This window comes from Corapipo altera, unplaced genomic scaffold (assembly GCF_003945725.1).
Source record: "Corapipo altera isolate COAL_440 unplaced genomic scaffold, ASM394572v1 22b, whole genome shotgun sequence".
NCBI lineage: Eukaryota > Metazoa > Chordata > Aves > Passeriformes > Pipridae > Corapipo > Corapipo altera.
This window is the reverse complement of record NW_020884876.1, coordinates 5042704-5062339: the sequence shown is the minus strand read 5'-3', so window position 1 is coordinate 5062339 and position 19636 is coordinate 5042704. Positions and strand designations below refer to the sequence as shown.

At 34.0% G+C, this 19636-nt stretch overlaps 1 protein-coding gene across 1 annotated transcript in view; it reads right to left on the bottom strand.

Moving 5' to 3' along the window:
* MICU3 (mitochondrial calcium uptake family member 3) overlaps positions 1 to 19636 on the bottom strand; it is a 53274-nt gene that overhangs the window by 20948 nt on the left and 12690 nt on the right. Inside the window, exons 3-9 of the mRNA XM_027635550.1 lie at positions 16891 to 16922; positions 16050 to 16128; positions 12469 to 12516; positions 11072 to 11154; positions 6897 to 6968; positions 5581 to 5619; positions 3129 to 3224 (exon numbers count right to left, since the gene is read on the bottom strand). Of these exons, the coding sequence (XP_027491351.1) occupies positions 3129 to 3224; positions 5581 to 5619; positions 6897 to 6968; positions 11072 to 11154; positions 12469 to 12516; positions 16050 to 16128; positions 16891 to 16922 (449 nt within the window). The remainder of the gene's footprint in view (positions 1 to 3128; positions 3225 to 5580; positions 5620 to 6896; positions 6969 to 11071; positions 11155 to 12468; positions 12517 to 16049; positions 16129 to 16890; positions 16923 to 19636) is intronic.

The window sequence follows — 19636 nt, the reverse complement described above, 5'->3', positions numbered from 1 at the left end:
TGCTCTTCAAGTGAGCAAACTAATTCAGAAAAGTAATCACTATTTGTCTTTTAATACTGTTATCCTCCACTACAGGACACAATATACTGAAATGCAGATACCCTGATTTCTTATGTCTTTTAAGCAATTAAATCCCTAAGCACATTCAAACAGTTTCCCTCAAGTACACTGAAAAGATATCAAATGTTAAATTACAGGCTTTCATCTTGCAAAAACATTTCAAAACTTTAGACTTAGGTTGCATTTGCCCATATCTAAAGAACCATTTAAAAAAAAAATACAATCTGTAAGTCTTTTCACAATTCCCATTTGGTTGGCCTTGCTAAATGAAAAAACCCCAAACAAAAATGTCACTGCAGAAACTCAACCCAGTATGCTTCTCTGCAGAACTGCAGGCAACTGAAAAGTATTCCTGTGCTCCTTCTGCACTGATAGCATTAAATAAATTTGCTCTCTTACATGGTAAGGATAAAACCAAAAGCCTTAATCATTTAAAGCTATTGTTTACTGTTCATGATAAAACGATTTCTTTACTTTAGATCAGTGAAAATTTAATGACCACGCCTGTTTCCATGTACACAAATATGAGCCTCAATTTTGATCAAATACATTTTGCAGTCATTAAAATGAGAATAAAATCCTGCTGATTTAATTTTACCTTTACGTTAACCATAATACAAATACAGGTAAAGAGACAAACAGAAGATAAGTGTTTCAATCACATTATTGGCTTGCTGCATAACAGCAACATCTTCTCAATTTCCTAACCTGAAGTGCATTAAATCTATTCATTTTATATTCTGAAAAGTTAATTTCAAGCTTGTGATTAAAGAGGGTTGACTAAAAATAGCTAACACTTTACAAGCATTAATTCCACTTGTAGCAACAGATTCTGATAATTATCTACATTATTTATTAAGAGCTTTCTTACTGCAAATTCTTGATTTTTCAATAATGATAAATAATCTACTGATTTTCAGTTTCACTTAGTAATTCAGGAATAAACCCAAAAACTGAATTCAGTGCTAAGTGGCATATTCCAGCAGGATGGTGTAGTTACTAAATTAGTAAGAGCAGAAACAGTATTGCACACTGTCCTGGAAAGAAACTAGAAGTGATGAATAACTTTTCTCCCCAAAGAGACATTTCCAGTTGATTCCCACAGCAACAAACCTTATTTACACTCTTTTTCAGTTTACATATAGCCTTCTCAAAAGCCTATCAAACAACACAGACTCCAGTATCACTGAGCTTTATGCCACTTTCTTACTACAAAAGCTATAGTATTATTCAGATGCAAGAGGACCTGGGAGAGATAAGAATATGGATGAAAGTCAGCTGACTCAAAATTAAACCAAACGAGATAAAGATGAATATGGTGAGAAGTGGGAAATTGTCAGTGGAGAAAATGCAGAACACGGTTTTGCTTCATAAAATGATTTACAAGTGAGCAAACAGGCTTTTTACATACTTTACAGAGAACTGAAATTGATGCTGAGCATAGCAGCTGTTAAGCTTAAATTACATTGTAGTTATAGATATTAGTCTGAGGCATCAGATATTAAAAAACCTCTCTCTCTTCAAATTAAATGTGTGTAGACATTACCAAACATAAATCCATCTACACTTGGGACTGAATTCATGCCAGCTAACTGCAGATTAAGATGACAGTTCATTCAGAAAACTCAATCCCTCAAGCTTTGTAAATGGTCAATGAAAAGAGCAGCCTTCTCTCCCCTCTGTCTCTCTCAGCTGACTGGACAAGAGCACTGATATTCTGGGTTTTAAAATTTGGTGGAATAAATAAAGACTAATAACTGGACTAACAGTTCAGGAGCTCATCAGTGTAAAAGCAAGGAAAGGAAGGCTGGGTATACTGCTTTACTACAAGATTACTATGTATGTGTTATTACTACGAATATTCCTATAAATATTGTTATAAAACTCAATTCTGTAAACTACATTTTGTTTTGTTCAAGGTCAAATGAACACAAGAAGAAAGAAATACAGAAAAGGCCTATTTGATACCTGGGAAATGTAGGTTTTACCTTAAGAGAAAAATCAAGTACCTTATTTTGTTTGGCCTATGAAAATTAAAACTGAGGGATCTGACTACATTTATAAACACAACTATGAGTAAGAAGATTAACACTAAAGAAGAAAAAGCCCTATGAAAATTAAGGAACAACAGACTGGTATAAAGAGTCTATCAGTAAATTAGAAGTAAGTCCATTGAAGTCGTCAGGTTATTCAATAGCTTCTGCAGAGGAACAGCAGGGACAAAACACTAATTACTTTTAATAAGAAACACACATTGCTTACAAACCAAAGAAAAAGACTGTTTTACCCTGGAGGTCTGTTTCAGTTCCTGGTTCTTTTCTCATTATGATCCTGCTTAGGAAACATGGGACTTTGAGATCAGAGTCAGTGGAGAATTGCTGTATGTCCTTTAATGCCACAACCAGCAGAGAAATCACTCTCACTGCATGGGGCACAGAAAAGCCTAAATGATCTAGTTTTCTGACCTCTGAAATGATTGATACAAATAAATGTCTTACGCAATCATCTGGAAGCAGATCATGAAACATTAATTATTAGAATTTAAATCACTATGGAAAAAATATTGACTAATGTTTTGGTTACCTTAAAACATTCCTGGTTTTCTCTGATAATTAAAACAATCTTTGCATGATACTTTTTGTGAAGACAGGCTCAGATAACATATATAAAAAGTGCATTAAGGACATAAAGCTTCAAGGGCTGCAAGTCTCATTAAAGCTGTCATATCACTAGACCAAGTCTAAACGGCAAAGTTTCTGAAATTACTTCTCCAACTGTGAAATACCATCACTATTAGTGTTAGAAAATGCTTCTTATAGTGAGGACTGAAGAGGACTTCATCTTCCAACTCTTTCAAAAGGTAACTTTGCTTTTTCTTGGAAATTACAACTTTCAATTAATGAACTGCACAGAATCAAATGCATTTTATCTGAGAACTTTCAGGTTTAAAAACCAAAGTAATTAAAAGGAAGAAAAGAAACAAGGTGCATAAAATAGGAAAATAATCAGAACAGAAATAAATAAAATAGAAGTCTGTTTATGGACCAGAGACAGAGGTTGTCTTATACCTCTGCAAGGTCCGAAAAGAGTGCTTGGCTTGTGCTACGTCTCAAAGTATCCCAATAGCTTCTGGGGACAAGGTCCTCTCCTTCTGTTTTAAGAACCTGCAGTTTCAAGAAGCACAATTGTTTGAAAAACAAAGAACAATAGAAAAAACACTTATAAACTTTAAAATATTTTCCAACTGATCTTCAAAAGCATGGCTTCATTCTCTTGCTTCTAAACAGAAATTTCAACCCAGTTACATAATAATGAAAGGAACACTGGTCTATCACAGCTACTTGCTTATTACTCTTGGTGGTACCAAAAGTATCACCAGACTCCACTTTCCCAAACAAAATAAATTAGAGAAACCATAAAACGAAAATATTTATTAAAATATTTATTAAAAGGAAAATGACCATTTTAACTCAGCGTTTTGCCGTTGTTTTTTCTAATAATTCTGTTTTGCCAAAAATTAATCATTTATATACTTAAGAAATGTGTTTTGTCCTTGATCAAAATATAAATATCACCATATATAAAAATAATTTCATCCAAAAATCAGGATGACATCCTTGCACTAATAAAGAAAGGCAGTAAGTTCAACTAATAAGCCTAGTAAGTTCAACTTCAACAGTAACATACTTATCAGGAAAACACTCTGCGTGTCTGATGATCAAACTTACCTGGTCTTGTGAACGAACAGCAGCTCATTCTTTCATGTATACAATTCCGTAATTATCTATCTTAAGTATTCACTGAATTTGTTCTCTTACTGGAGATTTACTTTAGTCAATGGAATTAGTACTTCTGGGTGTGCACATTTTATTTTCATTACATGCATCTCATCATAATTATCATGTTCTGGTTGGCATTTGGCCAGTGAAAGCACTCATGCAATACATGCTGAAGCGGTCTTAGACGCAAATGCAGTATGCACCAGAACATGGCTGGAAAGAATTTGCAAATGAAAATACTAAAATATTTATCCCATTTAAAACATCACTCGATGCTTTCTGTAGTCTATAGACCTCAACACTTTTCAAAAAGTTAGCATTGTTTTGTAAGACAAAGTGAGTAGAAGGGCCCAACACAGCATGTTGGACTATCCCAGAATTTTAGGGTTGCATCTCCTTGGTCCTGAGCATCTTCAAATCCTTGGGACATCAAGGGAAACTGAAAAGGCTGCTACACTTCTTGCTCCAGGAGGAGAAATAGAACCCCCAAAAATATCAATTTTGGGGGTGGGGGATTTATTGGATACTGTGAATTCCTATACACCTTAGCTTCCTTTGCATGGAGATCTCCATTCAGATAGGAGGGCAAAAAAAAGATGGAGAACACCTGGGCATCATCTTGATAAAGTGTTTGGACATGGCTGGAGTCTAGAAGGAGGATTTTTACTAAAATTATTGTATGAGTAGAATGCCTAACTAGTTTGGTTTCAGTTTGAAATAGGCAGCAGCACAAGAATATGTTAACCGCTGTACAGAATGTTTCACTGCAGTAAGGCCTGATCTGAAATCCATTGAATCATAAGGCCTTACATATTCTACTACACTTTTCTCACAACATCCTGTCAACTGCATCTTTTAATTCAACAGAATTCATTCCTGCATATTGCCCAAACTTTGTTTCAACTTCACAGGAAACGGATCTGCACGTTCCTATGAGTGATTGTATAAAGAAACAAATTTTAAAACTGGAATTTCACTAGTCATCTAATTCTCAGATTGCATCTCCTCACTTTGAATATCACAACAATCATACCAAAACAAGATTAATTCTTCTATTTAAACATCAAATCAATCTGGTTTTTTTTTTTAAAGTTTTACTTCTGCCATGATCCAAAAATTAATCAGGTCAAGATGAAGACATTAAAAACCTTAGATCTCTCTCTTGCTGATTCTCTCTCCCACCTCTCAGAAATGATTGAAGTTTAGTGTCACCTACATAATACAGGGACTATTTTCTGTAAAATCCTATTCTAGTTCAACACTGGAAGTTCTTATGTATTTGTTCTGTAAGCGAAGCACAACAACAGGAAAGCTCTCTTCTGGTTCCCTTTTTGGGCGAAACAAAGAGGTAAAGGATTCATTTGACCAATTATTACTTCACATTATACACGAGGAAACAAGACAGAGCTTAATCAACTGACTCATGCAGGATGACTTAATTTACATACATTAATTAAGAATAAGTCTACAATTTATTAAAATGTATTTTCAACTTTTCCTTAAAAATATTGTTTCCTTCATATATAAATAAAGAGAACAACCTCTCCTCCTGGTAGGCTTGCCTGTTCAGAACGTGTGCAATGAGCATGCACAATCTTTTACACAGGTAAAGATCCCTCGCATTTTTACAGATTAGCAGAAGTAATTTACTTCATGAAAAAGATTAATATAGTAAATTTTCTTATAGCATATTATCTCACTGGTGAAGACTGCATCAATTGAAAATAATTAGAGTACATACACTGTTAGTAGAAGTATGATATCCATAAAGTTGAAGACGCTGACATACAGCAAAAATGGGTCAAGCCAAGTATCACACGTCAGAATGAAGACAAAAGAAGGGAGGAAAAAAAAGACAACAAAATAGGTTAAGACAACCAACCTTTACTTTCTATATTACTAGTCTTCTTGGTTTTTTGTTTGCAAAATGACAGTGAAGAAAAAATTGTTTATTTTCAGTCTCATTCTTCAAATTTTCAAAAGAGAAGTACAGATTTGTAGAAATTACTCTCAGGAGAAACGTGCAATTTTGCAGTCTTTATGTTTTCCAAAAGCTCTTCCCTTGTGTGTACATTTCCTTTTGTCAAAATAAACAGTGTTTGTGAGATTCAACAACTGACCTAGCATTTTGAAAAGCTGAGCAGGAGAGGGTGGGAAGGTTTAAAAAGTATTAATTCTTGAAATTCAAAATTCTTATGATTTCAGGGACAAAGAACTGAGATCAAGCATCTACGGTTGCAAAAGGATAATGAACACTGTGAGAAGTTCTGTGCATGTGTCAAAATATTTCCTATAGCAAAGAATTTTTTCCATAAATATGCAAATTGCAAATGAACGTGGTTTGTTCTGCTGTGGGCTTGACAGACATTTGTACCCAATTTTTGCTTTTCCAGCAGTAAAATAAGTACCTGCTACTGCTGCCATCCTTCAGACAAACCACCACAGTCTCATTTATTTCGGACTTACCTTTCTTATGTCCATAAGAAATGCAAATATGAAATCATGGGAGCATCCAATATTCCATAAAAATCTATTCAGATTCATATATATAACTTTTGCATTGGTCATAAGCCTTATTTAGTAAAGGCTTAAATTTGAAAATAAAATCTAAGTTCACTTGTAATATTTCATAATCTATTTTAAAACTACTCTATTGATAACAGGCATCAGGACCAGTATGTCTACATGAACAGCTTTAGTTAGTGATGAAAGCAAGAGTCTTGGTCTCGTCACCAAGATCTCTCACTGGGTCATTACTATTCACTTTTCCCCAGATTTAAAGACTCCAAATGCAACCAATGGTACTGTCATAACATGTCATAACCATATTTAAACACTATTTTTTCCTTTATATAATACACTTACTTTTTTTTTCAGCAACTGCAGTTTAGGATAAATGCTTTTTTTCTGCATAAAAGGTTATGCATATTCTTTTAACAATATGAATTTAGTGTTTAAAAAAATAGTGATTAGTGAAATATACACACACACACAATTTTGTCCTACATTGAAGAAAGTAAACCAACTCCCAGATGCAACTATTCTGATTTTACTTACCAGCATTGCACGTTTTTCTTCATCTCCTCGTTTTTCTCTCTTCTCATTTTTTTTCCTGAAGATCTCTTGGAGCTAAAAACCAAACAATTTTATTTATATTTAGTGTTCAGGCTATTTCACATGCATAACAACCTTTCATCATGAGGAAACTACAAACAGGATTAAAATGTAGCTCTTTACTAAAATAGTGGTGTTTCAATGATGTTTTATTGTTCATAGTCATGCCTTTATGTTCTTTCTGTGACTTAAACCATCCTACAGAAAGGAAAAAGGAAATATTTTTTTCCACAAAGGAAGGCTAACAATTCTACTTGAGAGCACAATATTAAGAACATCCTATTTAGCCAATCTGACCTATATAAAAAGGGGGAGTTCCAGCATTTTTCACCACCTCAAGGCACATTCTTTCTTGCTGGGTACTAATTAGTATCTGTGTAGTTACACTGTCAGCTGGATCAATCTTTTTTTCATACTGTTAGTTTCCAACCTGATCAGTTCTTAACTCCTGCTGGCACAAGGGAGGGGTAGAAACACCTGGTGGCGGTGAAACATTCCCCTTCAGCAGCAACAGACTACTACTCAAGAGTAATTTATCAAGTACCCTTTTTTTTCAAGTCTGTTCAAAGAATACCTTCAGGTCTTGTAAAATACCCCTTTCACAACTATCTCAACATTAAGAGCTTTAAACATGACTTCTGAGAAAACCTCAAATACAAGATTTCAAACATAGATTCTTGAGCATATTTATTTTTGTAAAGTTTTCAGAGTATGAACTGGTTTGTACTTATCTTTCTTTGTAAGTATCTGTTTTATTTAGATCTTTTTATTTATAGTAACACCTATTAATATTCCCAAACCATTGGAAAAAAGTGTCACAGTGTTTACTCTTTGTAGCAAGAGAGTGCAGTATTAACTATGATATCACCTAGATCTCTACCAGTAAACTTCAGTTTTTAAAAAACTGCGGGTGAAAATATTGTACTGTCACTTGTGGCATTTGTTATCCTCTAAGTGGGCTGGAAAAAGAATAAATACTGCAGCTGACAAATTCATCCTATCTGGAATATGGTATTTTCACAACCAAACACCATGGCATACAGACACCATTGTGGCAGTCCTTTCAAAGACCTGATTTTACCTACCAAGAGTCTGATAAAACCTGATACTGTAATGGCATCCACACAGCTCCCCAGGGATCGGAATGTGAAACAAAGTGTGTGCGATAAATTTTGCAAGGAAATTTTCCAAACTAAATTTCAGGATATCACTATTTCAGAGAAGGTAGATGGCTAAGACAAGGGGATCAGGAAGCTTTACTGCAGGCGTATGACAATACTGAAACAAAAGAATACAGCGTTTAGCGATTAAGTAGCAAAACACATTTATAAAAAACATGCTATGAATTAATAAAATTGACTACAGTGTTCTGGAATTTCCTATAAGGCAAATACAGACCAGAATATTTTGTGTGTCACTATACCTATTTTTGAGTATGGATGAACTTACAGATCTTGATATTTTTTTCTAATTTTTTGCAAAGCTTCACGCCCAAATTACTGTAACTTATGCTGACAAGGAAAGAGTCATGATTGGACATCTAGCTGTATGGCCTAGAGTATTACACAGTTTGCAACCCAGAACAATGGAAAGAAAAGAGTTAAATGAAGAGAGAGAAGTAGAAAGAAAGTCCCTTGTGAAAAGTGAAGTGACACGCCATCGAGCAGAAGCGAAGAGTGGCAGTAATTGAAAAACCAAAAAAGACTGGTAAAAAGCAATGCATCCTTGGATGTATTTTCCCTGCCACAGAGGCAAAGGGAGTAGGATTCTGTTGCATACATCATTAAAGCACTTGCTAAACTTCTGGAAATGGATCTTTTGTTCAGAAGGGGTGCTATAGGATACCAGCGAGTAAAGAAGTGAATTCAAAAAGGGTCTAGGAGTACTTTCATAGGAACATTGTTTGAAACAGGATAATGGGATTGACTACTGAAGGCAGCAAAAACAGGATCTCCTGTAACAAGGCAACACAATCCGTCTGTTCCCTGACCTCAACCCTATTACATAAGCAAAAAGGGAAGCACAAACACCATGGAATTAGTTTACAAAAACACTAAAGCTGCTAACAGAAAAATTAACAGAATTTTAACTCTTCACTACATGTACAATTCTCCTCAAGAATCACCCAACATGTGATCCCCAAACAAAACTCTTTAAAGTCTCTTTATTTGCAAAACTGAATAGTATTAACTGTACTTCCAATTTTGTGTTGATAGTTGGCTGTAATCTATGGATAAATACTTTGCAAATACTGGACCAAGTTCAAATGGTATCTTTTGAACAGCCTCCTGCTTCCAGACACAGAGGGTATGACGCGTCATATTCAAAGTGAGTACAGAAGCCAAATGTATGCTCTGGGGTCAACTCTATCACAGTTGCAGCATCACTGATTCAACTGCTATTTTCAAATTCACTTTTATTTACACAAACATTATCTATCTACCTACCTACTTCAATTTTTTTCACTTCAGATCTACCATTCTGACTTACAGGTTTCAAACTAACTTTTAAGTGTCACTGACACTCTAATGAAGCAGAGTTATGCTCAGGTTTAATCTATATGAATTTGTTAAACACAATCATAGGTGGAGGACAGTATATCTGATGTTTGAAAATTCTCCTTTCTTTTTTTAATGCACCAAGTCTCCTAAGAGAAAACATATAAGGAGAATTTTTTGCCAGGGACCATGACAGACAGTAAATACATAGCAGGATGTGAAGGAGACTATAAAAACATAGTTAGAAAGAAAGATACAATATCCATAGTTAAATGTTGTCCTTACTTCCCACTTCATATGCTTATTTTATTTCATTTTTAGCATTAGTTTCTGAAAGATGAAGCCTCCTGCTTTAATTTTCTCCCATTTAGCTGTTGTGATTGAAGTCCTTTTTTTAAAACAAAAAAAGTTTTTAGTATTCCACTATATTCTGTATTATTGAATCATTAGAAGTTTTCTTTTTTTTCTTCTTCATCTATTTTTCCTTTTGCTAATTAATCCAATGCTTGCTATTTTGTTCTTCCAATTGGAGATGTCTATTAGGAATTAGCACATTTAATATTAGAAGACAAAAAAGTTATCAGCATGCCACAATTTGCAAGCGGTTTCACCTTCCAAAAGAAATGACACCTGTTCTGCTTAAGCTATGTCACCAGAAAACAAGCCCCCGGACCTCAGATGTAACTTCCTTGAAAAGGAGAACTGAGGGAAATTCAGTCCTTAAAACTAAGCACAGTTTCTTTCACATTTTTGTTTTCTTTAGGTTAGCATAGTTTATCTGAATCAATTATGAAACTGCACACAGGAAATTAGGGTGTCTTTGTTTTAAATAAAATGGGATCAGACACTTAAATACATTCCATGTGTCTGTTTCGTTCTTTATATTTTTTTCCATCTTTGTCAGTGTGGCAGTGGACTTTTTCTCATGTGTATTTACTGTATTTATTTATAAGCTCAACTACACAAAACTCTGTGAAGATAAAATTTATGTCTTCTGCAAATGTCTTTTTTTTATGAGCATCTGATTCGATTCTTGTATATATTTTATTAATCATCTGTACTTGTTCAGTAAAAAATAAAGGCCTTGTGCAGTTTACAGCACAAACCACAAAATTTTAGATGTTAGTTTCTAGAGAACCTGAACTAGATATATGTACAATATGTTTTATTTAATTACAAATCTTGTCCAAAACAGGTGATAGTGTCCCATTATGTCAGTCAATATTTTCAGGTTACTTGAAATTATCAGCAGAATGAATAGCAAAGTGAAGTGGTCTCCCAGGAAAAGATTCTTTTGCAAGTCCCTTATGATTATAGCAATTAAGTAACTCTGCTGACAATTGATACAGCTATATTAGTTTAATAGCCTAACTATATGTGAATGTAGAAGCAATTAAAAAGATACAGAATAAAAACTGGAATTAAGCTTAAAAAATCAATATATACAGCACATCCATGCACTGTAAGAAGGAGCTACTATTTTCAATTTACATTATAATACCCATTTATATTAAATAAGGCAAATAAACAACTGCACTTAGTGAAGAATAGCTTGTATGCTCATAACTATTGACATCACATTTGTTTCAAGATTACTTCGAAACCTGAAAATATACGTACCACTAAGAATTCCTTTTTGTCCACCATCTCATTGCCATCCGTATCAAACATGTTGAAAGCAATTCTAAAACCTGCATGTGGCTCTGCCAAAAAAAACCCCATTCAATTATTTATTTACTTAGAAAGAAAGCAAATATAAAACTCTAGGGAATTATTCAATGTCCATTTATAATAGCCATACCCTCAACTAATGTACATCAGTACATTTGTGTACATAGTAAATGCAAATCGTACCATCTGTAAAACAGTATTACCCGTGTTATGCCACCAGAATGCGTGCTCACAAAAGTAGAAACAGAACATGAAATATTCAAGAATAATATCTCACAGTAATGGCTGGTTAGATAGTTAAGATTGTTCATAGGCAGAATCCATTTTATGTTACAAAACCAGATTTGTAGAAAATACATTTTTTATTAAAACTCTGTGTTTCAAAAAGACACTTTTAAAGATTTTGCAAAAAAGTTACAGGATCCAATAGCTTCTGATCAAAATAAATGCTATGCAGAAAGACATCCAGCATTTTCTTATTTACATGTTTAGAGCCATTGAAGTTTGAGACCAGGTTAGAATTTTAAATTATTTCTGAAACACGGGGAAGTGAAGCCTTTAGGTAACATTTTGGTGACACTCAGAGATTTGAAATATGGATGAATTATGGCCAAAAGTTAACCCAGGTAACAAGGAAGTAACAGAAGAATATCCATTGAGCTGGAGTTGGAGATGAGTTTAGGGTCAAGTTCCTGCTCTGATTCATAAAAGGAATCCAGATCATGTCTGATGAAAACCCACTATGAATCCAGTAGAAATGGTTTAATTACATACAAATGAAAGACAAATAAAACTCTTTGTTCCTTCCCAAAAAACACATCTCAAAACATCAAAACAAAGTCTGTATCGGGCTCAGTTCACTCTAACTCTATTCTAATTCAGTTTTATGGGTGATAAAAGCATAATTATTCAATTTTGTTAGTGTTTTCTAACATAAATACTTTATATTTTATTATTGTCTCTCTGATGTTACCTATCAGGCACACCTATAGGTGAAACAAGTAATAATGAGTATCCTTCTCTTCTCCCTGTATTCAGTGTCCCTTATGAATGTCAGCAAATTTAGCTTGAAATTTTATAGAAATTTCAAACAAGAAAATAAACTTAAGCTGTTAAATGGGCTTTAGCTGAAGTGTATAGTTTGGCTTCCTCAACATTTCAATAAACATAACACAAGATTCCACTAGGGCAAAAGAGGTTCAAATGGACATAGAGATGTATGATATAGTTTTTTCAATACTGGGATATGCGGGATAAGGGTAAGAATATTTTAACATACAGCAACACATTCAGAGAGTAGAAATTTATAATGAATCTTTTAGGGTTTTTTCTCCAGAAATACTTACTTGTTAAAATACATAAGAGGAATAAATATTCTGTGTAAGATATCACACCTGAAGACAAAAAAAAAAAGTTATGTCATATTAGTTTCACTTTATATCCTAAACTTGAAACCATTAAATCTATGTATAAGGAGAATTTTTGTACGTGTGTATATGCATATTCATACTTGTGTGCATATAACTGTATTCAACCTGTTAAATGAGTTATTTGTCTAAAATATTGAACTGGAGTGTGAGGCTTTTTGTTTGTTTTTTAGTATTTTAGGGGAGGAGTACATTAAATATGGCAAATAAACAACTACAGTTGGTGGAGAATGGCTCATTAAACAGAAGCTGGATAGATTCTTAAAAGCTAATATAAATGATTTATTAAATTTTCTTTGGAAAAATCCCACCAATAGTTCATGACAACACTCTCTAAGAGTATGAAAAGACTTACTTGGAGAACATTAACATTGTTCCCTCCTGATACATCCCATTTGAATACAGTTCTTGACTTCAATATGTGGTTTTTAAGTGCATTATATTAACAGAAAACTTGGTCTCGTGTTACTTATGAAAGCACAGGTTTTGGCTTTTAAGTCGACCTTGTATGAACCTTTTCATAATAATTACCAGAAATTCATATTAAAACTCTTAGTAAATATATGTGTAATTTGTTAAATATTTTTAAAGCCTGTTAAAGACATTTGTACTCTCTCTTCTTCTAAGTTCAGAAGACCTGTAAGGAATATGTTCTAGGCTTTTCATCTTTTACAAGATGTCAAAAGGGAATCACAGTGTGGAATGGCACTTCCTTTTCCCTTCAGAAGGAATTAAGGCAAAATTTAAATAAGAGCTGAAGTCAATCCCCAAATACTATGTCTGGTACCATAAGCTGTACTTGTGCTTTTCTAGCTCTGAAGTAAGGGGTAAAAAGAGACAACTTTTCAAAATGCCCACGGCGGCAACAACGAGAAGCATCTTACAGTTCAGTAAGAACTGAAAACAATGACTTGCAGCTCCCCCAAAAGCCCTTAGCTCCAACGATCTTTGAGGTTGAACTAGGAAAACATGTTCCTTATTTCTAACAAATTGATTTTGTCTGCCCTCCAAAACCAGAAGTGTTAAGTCAGTCCACAATATTAGACTATTTCAAAAGAGAAAAAAAAAAAAAAGTATTTAGATGCCTGAGAGTAAAGATGTCTATCAGCTGGGATTTTCAAAAGTTGCCGGCTGTCTCCTTGATTTCAGTCCAAGTCAGGTGCAAAAGTTTTTCCAAAAGCAGCCAAATCTTTGGATGTTTAAATATCTTTTAAAATCTGACTTAACTGAGTGTGTGACAAACCATGCAAATAGTCATCTGAACTTTTTTTTACACTGAAAAATCTGTACAATTAAAACTCAAAACATTGTATCATTCACGTGGATTTTACTTCCGTTATACTTCATTTCCCATCTTTTGATCCAAAAGCAAATTTAAGTCTTCACAAACAACATTTTATTACTACTAGTAGATCTAGTTAGGAAAGTTACTAAGTATTTTTAATACCATCTACTCTTTTCCTCAATTTACACATAGCTCCACACTGAAGACTGGCAAAGATTAAATAAAGGCATTTAAATAGTACACACTCTTATGTTTTATCTTCTTGATTTTATACAGCAGCTTGCAGAAATTAGTTTTCAAAGACCTGCTATCAAGAAATCAGATACCTCAAAGGTTTTCATTCAGTGATATAAAACCTTCTTTAGTGACCAGTCAATAAATGTAAATATGTATTTTTGGCTTTTTGATGACACCTTCTTTGTTGTAAAACAGAGAAAGAAAGTGCAATTGTCAAGTAGTCCATCACAGTATGAAGAGAGCAATACACAAGGCCTTGAAAGCATTCTCTCCTTTTGTTTGTACTGGTGTATTGTAGCTGCAGACAGATAGTTCTGGTTGATTGCTCTGAGTGTTATGGGAGAGAGGCTCTGAAATGATGATTGAAGGGAAGAAAAGCTTACACTATGGTCCGAAAGAAGAGAAGGAAGGCACTCAAGGATAAAACATAATAAAACTTAAGGAAAATGGGCATAAATCTGTGTGGTTTATCTGAATTAAAGAAATCCAAGGGAAAATAAATGGACATAGGCTTTTGCTACTTGCTTCATATGTGCATGTTTTAAATAAAATGAGTAAAGTAATAAATAAAAAAAACCCAAACAACTAAATTAGAATTAAGGAGAGCTGAATTCTATTCCCATTCCTTTCACTGGCTTACTGAATGACATTATCAGTCCTAAGACCCATTGTATTTTCTCATATTATGTATAAAACTGGACAACAGAACTCACTTTTTCAGAAAGCATGCTGAAAAAATATCTAACTGCTAAAGTTTATTACTAATTTTACCATCTTATTATGACAGTTTTGAGTCCTCCTAATTCCATCAACTTCTGTAGAACTTCTCTGGCAGAAAACTGGAGTAAGATACTGTTGAATCAAGGCTGTGCATATTGCAGACATTTTATTACAGGCTTAACAAGCAACATCCAGACATGTTTTTTTAAAACTGATAATGTATTGATTTAAGAGATTCTGAGGTTGAATTTTTATGCAATTGATATTTCAAAAGTCAGCTAGACTATATAGAAAGCAGCCTAGAGCAAAGGAATACATGGAAATGCAGTGCAAAGATGTGCCAATCTCTGCTTCTCTAGAGTTCTGGCTGCACACTGAGAAAAAAAAGTGAGTGCCTTCATGCACTAGAGATTCAAGCCTAGGATCCTCCTCTGAGAGTAGGTTCATACTACTTAGTCTTTTAATAAATTTGAGCTGCATTTGATTGGAATTTTGTTGCTGGCATATTTATTTTAAACATCCATAAATTGTCTTTATTTTATAGCAAGTACTTGTGGCTGCTTTTAAAAATGTTTCAGACGCTCCACCAGACCTTTGCCATTCTGAATATAAGCAAATAAATATGCGGATAATTTATCATAAATAGCTTTTAAATGTCTGTACAAGCCATCATTGGTTTTTACACTCTGTATTTTTGGTTTTGAAGTTTTGATAGAGCTTATTAAGAAAAAAAAAAAAAGAGGAGACCAGAAGTGACTCTTGGCTCTTCATTTACCAATAGTGTGAGTTTTAAAAGTTATCAAAGCCCTCATCTGCAGAACTTAAAGGGATATATAGCATTTCTGAAACTGTCACTTTGTGTTGTGTACAAAATGCTTATTCGGTGATATACAATACCATTACCATCTTTGGAAATAAATCATATTATCAAACTTATTAAAAAAAAAAAGATATTGTGTCTTTATTAAAATACTCTGTCCATATACCATTCATTGCAACAAACTCAACCTGAAACATCCAACATGAGTTTAACAAACTCTAAGACACAAATTCACCTGAAGAGGCTAGCTGTAAGATGGCATCATTAAAACACTGTAGAGACTAAAAGGAATTTTTCCATGCTGTAAAATGGAGAAAGCAAGGACAAACTTTTTATCTTTTTGAAATTGTGATGCATATGAAAGTACAACTTCACTTTAACCACAACAAATTAATACAGTGATAATTTGGTTCAGGAAAATAAGTTTTCATCAATCACCTTTCTCATTAAGGTTACGGAAAAGTTTGGATGATCCTTTCCAAACTGGTGGTGTCTCCATAAGGATCTGATTCAGTTCCTAAAAAATAAGATTTAAAAAATATAAAAGCATATAGTTCAATATTTAATGAAGAAGTCAACACATTACGAGTAAATTCTAGGAAATCAATATAAAAGACAAGAAACTGCAAGCAAATTACCAGTTAATTTAACTGCAGTTAACACAATCATTTTGAAAGAACTCAAGCACCATATAAATTTTGCACACACAATTATTGCAAGTATTACTCATCTGCATGAATGCAATGTATCTGTGGCTGGAATTACTCACCACTGATCATATTCAGTGAAGCCAAGGATAAGTTTCCCTGCATTTCAGTAAAGTCTTCATACAAAATCCAAGCAACTGTTCTTTTAAAACACTCAGCCTGAACTAAAGCAGACTTCACCCATGAATATGAATGTACTTTCCTTAAAATACAGGGAAACAGAGTGCTTCTGCAGTTATAGAAATGTGGGGGGAAAAAAAAAGTAAGAGGCACTTAAACACCACAAAAAGGGAGAGAGTGGCATAAGTATTTCAGTCAGTTTGGGATATACCTGTTACACCTAGACACTAAGAAATGCAGGCAGATATGGACTGAGGAAGGAACTGCCAAAGGCTAGAGGAAGTCAGTAAATAACAGGCACAACTGCTAAAGCATCTTAGAGATTCTGGATTCCACTGACTCTGAAGTGACAACAATGAAGAAATTAAACTCTCCTGTGACTCTGTTTACATACTGAATGAAAGTAACTATCAAAATATATGGTTATAAGACACACAGGAATTGATGCCCACCTGCTTTGAAAGGGATCGCCACTTTTTAGCACCTGCAACAAAAGACAAAGTCATGAGCTCACAGCATTTAGTTTTGCCAATGTGATGTCATAAAAATTAGACTGCATTACACTGTGTTTTCAAGACAAAGAAGTAGTATTTTCCTTACTCCATGAGTATAACCTTTAACCTGCTTCCAAAAAAATTCTCTTTACGTTATTTAAAAAAAGTTAGCTTAATACATACCTGAAGTCCTAACTTTAAAGAAACAATTCAGATGTATAGTTTTTAATCCAACTCTGCTTCAGTGAGAGAAAAGACTTTCAACCTCCAAAATACATCCTTAAAACATTTAACAGGAAATGGTTTCCTGTTTTCAGCTTTCAATATTCTGAAATGATTATTTAGTAGCAGTAGTATTACAATGCAGATTGTAGGGAGACCTAAATTCCAGCCCTTGCTTCAGGGACCACTGATACATTTTAAAGCAAACACAGAAAAAAAAAGTCCTTAAAACTACACCAGGCGCTAAGACCCTCTTCAGCCCTTCCTAGTAACTCAGCTTCCTTTTACAGCCTCTGTCAGGCTCAATTCTTTGTAAGTTATAACAGAAGAGCTGAAGAGGACCTCCAATTCAGAACTGCTCATTACCACTGAAATCTGGCTATGACTGACCAGATCCTTTCTTCCTAACATCTTAACTCCAGGTACAGAGGACAATACTCATATTCAACAAGAGTTGTCCATAACCATTCAAGAATTCAAAACTTGAGGTCTATCCCCACCCTCTCAAGACAAATATTTGCACAGATGCAATAAATACTAAGACACGGCTCTGTGAATATCAGAATTCACAAGGGTACAAAAAGTAGCATTGCATGTGATCAAATCCATAAAGTTTTGGTGGGTAAAGGCTCCTTTTTATAGAGCAAAACACACTGTGGTATTAGAAATCCCTTTCCCATGCTCCATTAAATAATTAACACAATACAGAAGCTACTTACTACAGTCTGTTATTAGTTCATAGTTAAAAACTGACTGAAATTCATTTTACATCTTCGTAAAGGTTTGCACCAAGGCAGTCCACAAATCCCACTCTAACTATGGGGGAGTTATATCAAACAACATCGTAACACAAGCTAACAGATTTTCATATACTTTTCACCTTATTTTTTAAAATTCAATTAAAGTCTCGTCTCAGAAAACTAAATAAACTCCCCCAAAACGACCTCATTTACCATACAAATCCATATATGTTTATGCCTACCATAAAAAACTTGGAGAATAGATATATCTAATTTTCCAATCAGATAATTTTCCAGTCTCATACATTATATACATATTTTCTTTCTAGACAAGTCAGTGAAGATCTAAGTGTACATTCATACTTCTTACAACTAAGGCTAAAATTACTATAGTTAGCACTACAGGGAACAAAATATATTTCCTTTTCTCATAACTGGCTGATACAAATGTATCAAGCTTGACTCCTAAAAATATTATATTTTCCCAAATGAAAGCCCACACCATAAAGACAGCAGCAAGTTAATTATAGCATTTATTTTCTATTTTCTATAATAACTAACTGGAGTAAAAAGCTCTACTTTATAAGAGAAAATATACTCTTATAATATTAGTTAGTGTTTAATCAAAAAAGGAAGTGAACACCCTCTTGACTTTTGTAGGGTTTACATGATTTCCAAAGTAAATCAATCACAATAGATGCATTCACTCCATCACAAATCTCATTCAGGTCTAGTATTATTAGCTTTTCTATAAAGCAGACATAAAGAGCTACTATTATTATGCTTCAAAGGAGTTTTGTCAAAAAAGAAAAAACGCCAAGACCTTCCTAGTCTTCATCCATAAAACTTCCCACGTCTATGTTCTTTTTTTCTTATGCAAAACATAGATGCTCTAGTATGTCAGCCTGAATGGACCCAAATTATTTACAACCTGCAACATATTTATACAATGACCCCAAAAATACAAAATAGGATGTTTAGAATGTATTTATTCTGAAAAACACCTTCCTTAAATGCACTGCCATCAATAGAGCAAGACAGAAAATTAAGACTTGCTCAACCAGACAAAGTAGTACTTTGACAATGCTTTGACAGTACTTTGATAATTTTAACAAGGGTTAAAATCATCCCAGTCAGATATGAGAAGCTGGAAGTGGTAATCTGTGGGTCATCTATTTCACCTATTCCTATTTATCAGCCTTCTGTCCAAATGTCCCAGACAATATGACTTCCACTATAATGAAGTCATCCACTTCTGCTTAGTTACAATCCCTTAAAATAATTGTCAACCATGTAGTCTCTGATATTAGTCTAAAAATCTAAAGAACATCCAGGTTAGTTTTGCTTTTGGTCTCAGAGGTGAACTGGATGCACAGGAAGGATTTTGATACAAACAAGGTTTGCTACACTGAACTCAGAAGGGTGCCTGACTGTTCAGATCTCAGATCTCTTCTCCTTTGCAATGAGATAAACAGAATGTCCTTGTGAGTTAAATGCTTTTTGGTTTGGTTTTGTTTTTAAAGTCTGAATACTTGCTTTGATAGAGGAGGAAGCATAAATTTTGTTAGCATGGGAAAATTTTAACAGCAAACCATACATATAGTGCGGTCAAGCCAGTCAAACTGTCATAAACCAAATGTTTAACTGATGTCCAGTACATGTAGCACAAGTGCTTCATGACCATACACAGTGAAACCCAACTCCACAGTAACAGAAAAAGGAAGATTTGAAGGTCTGGGCAG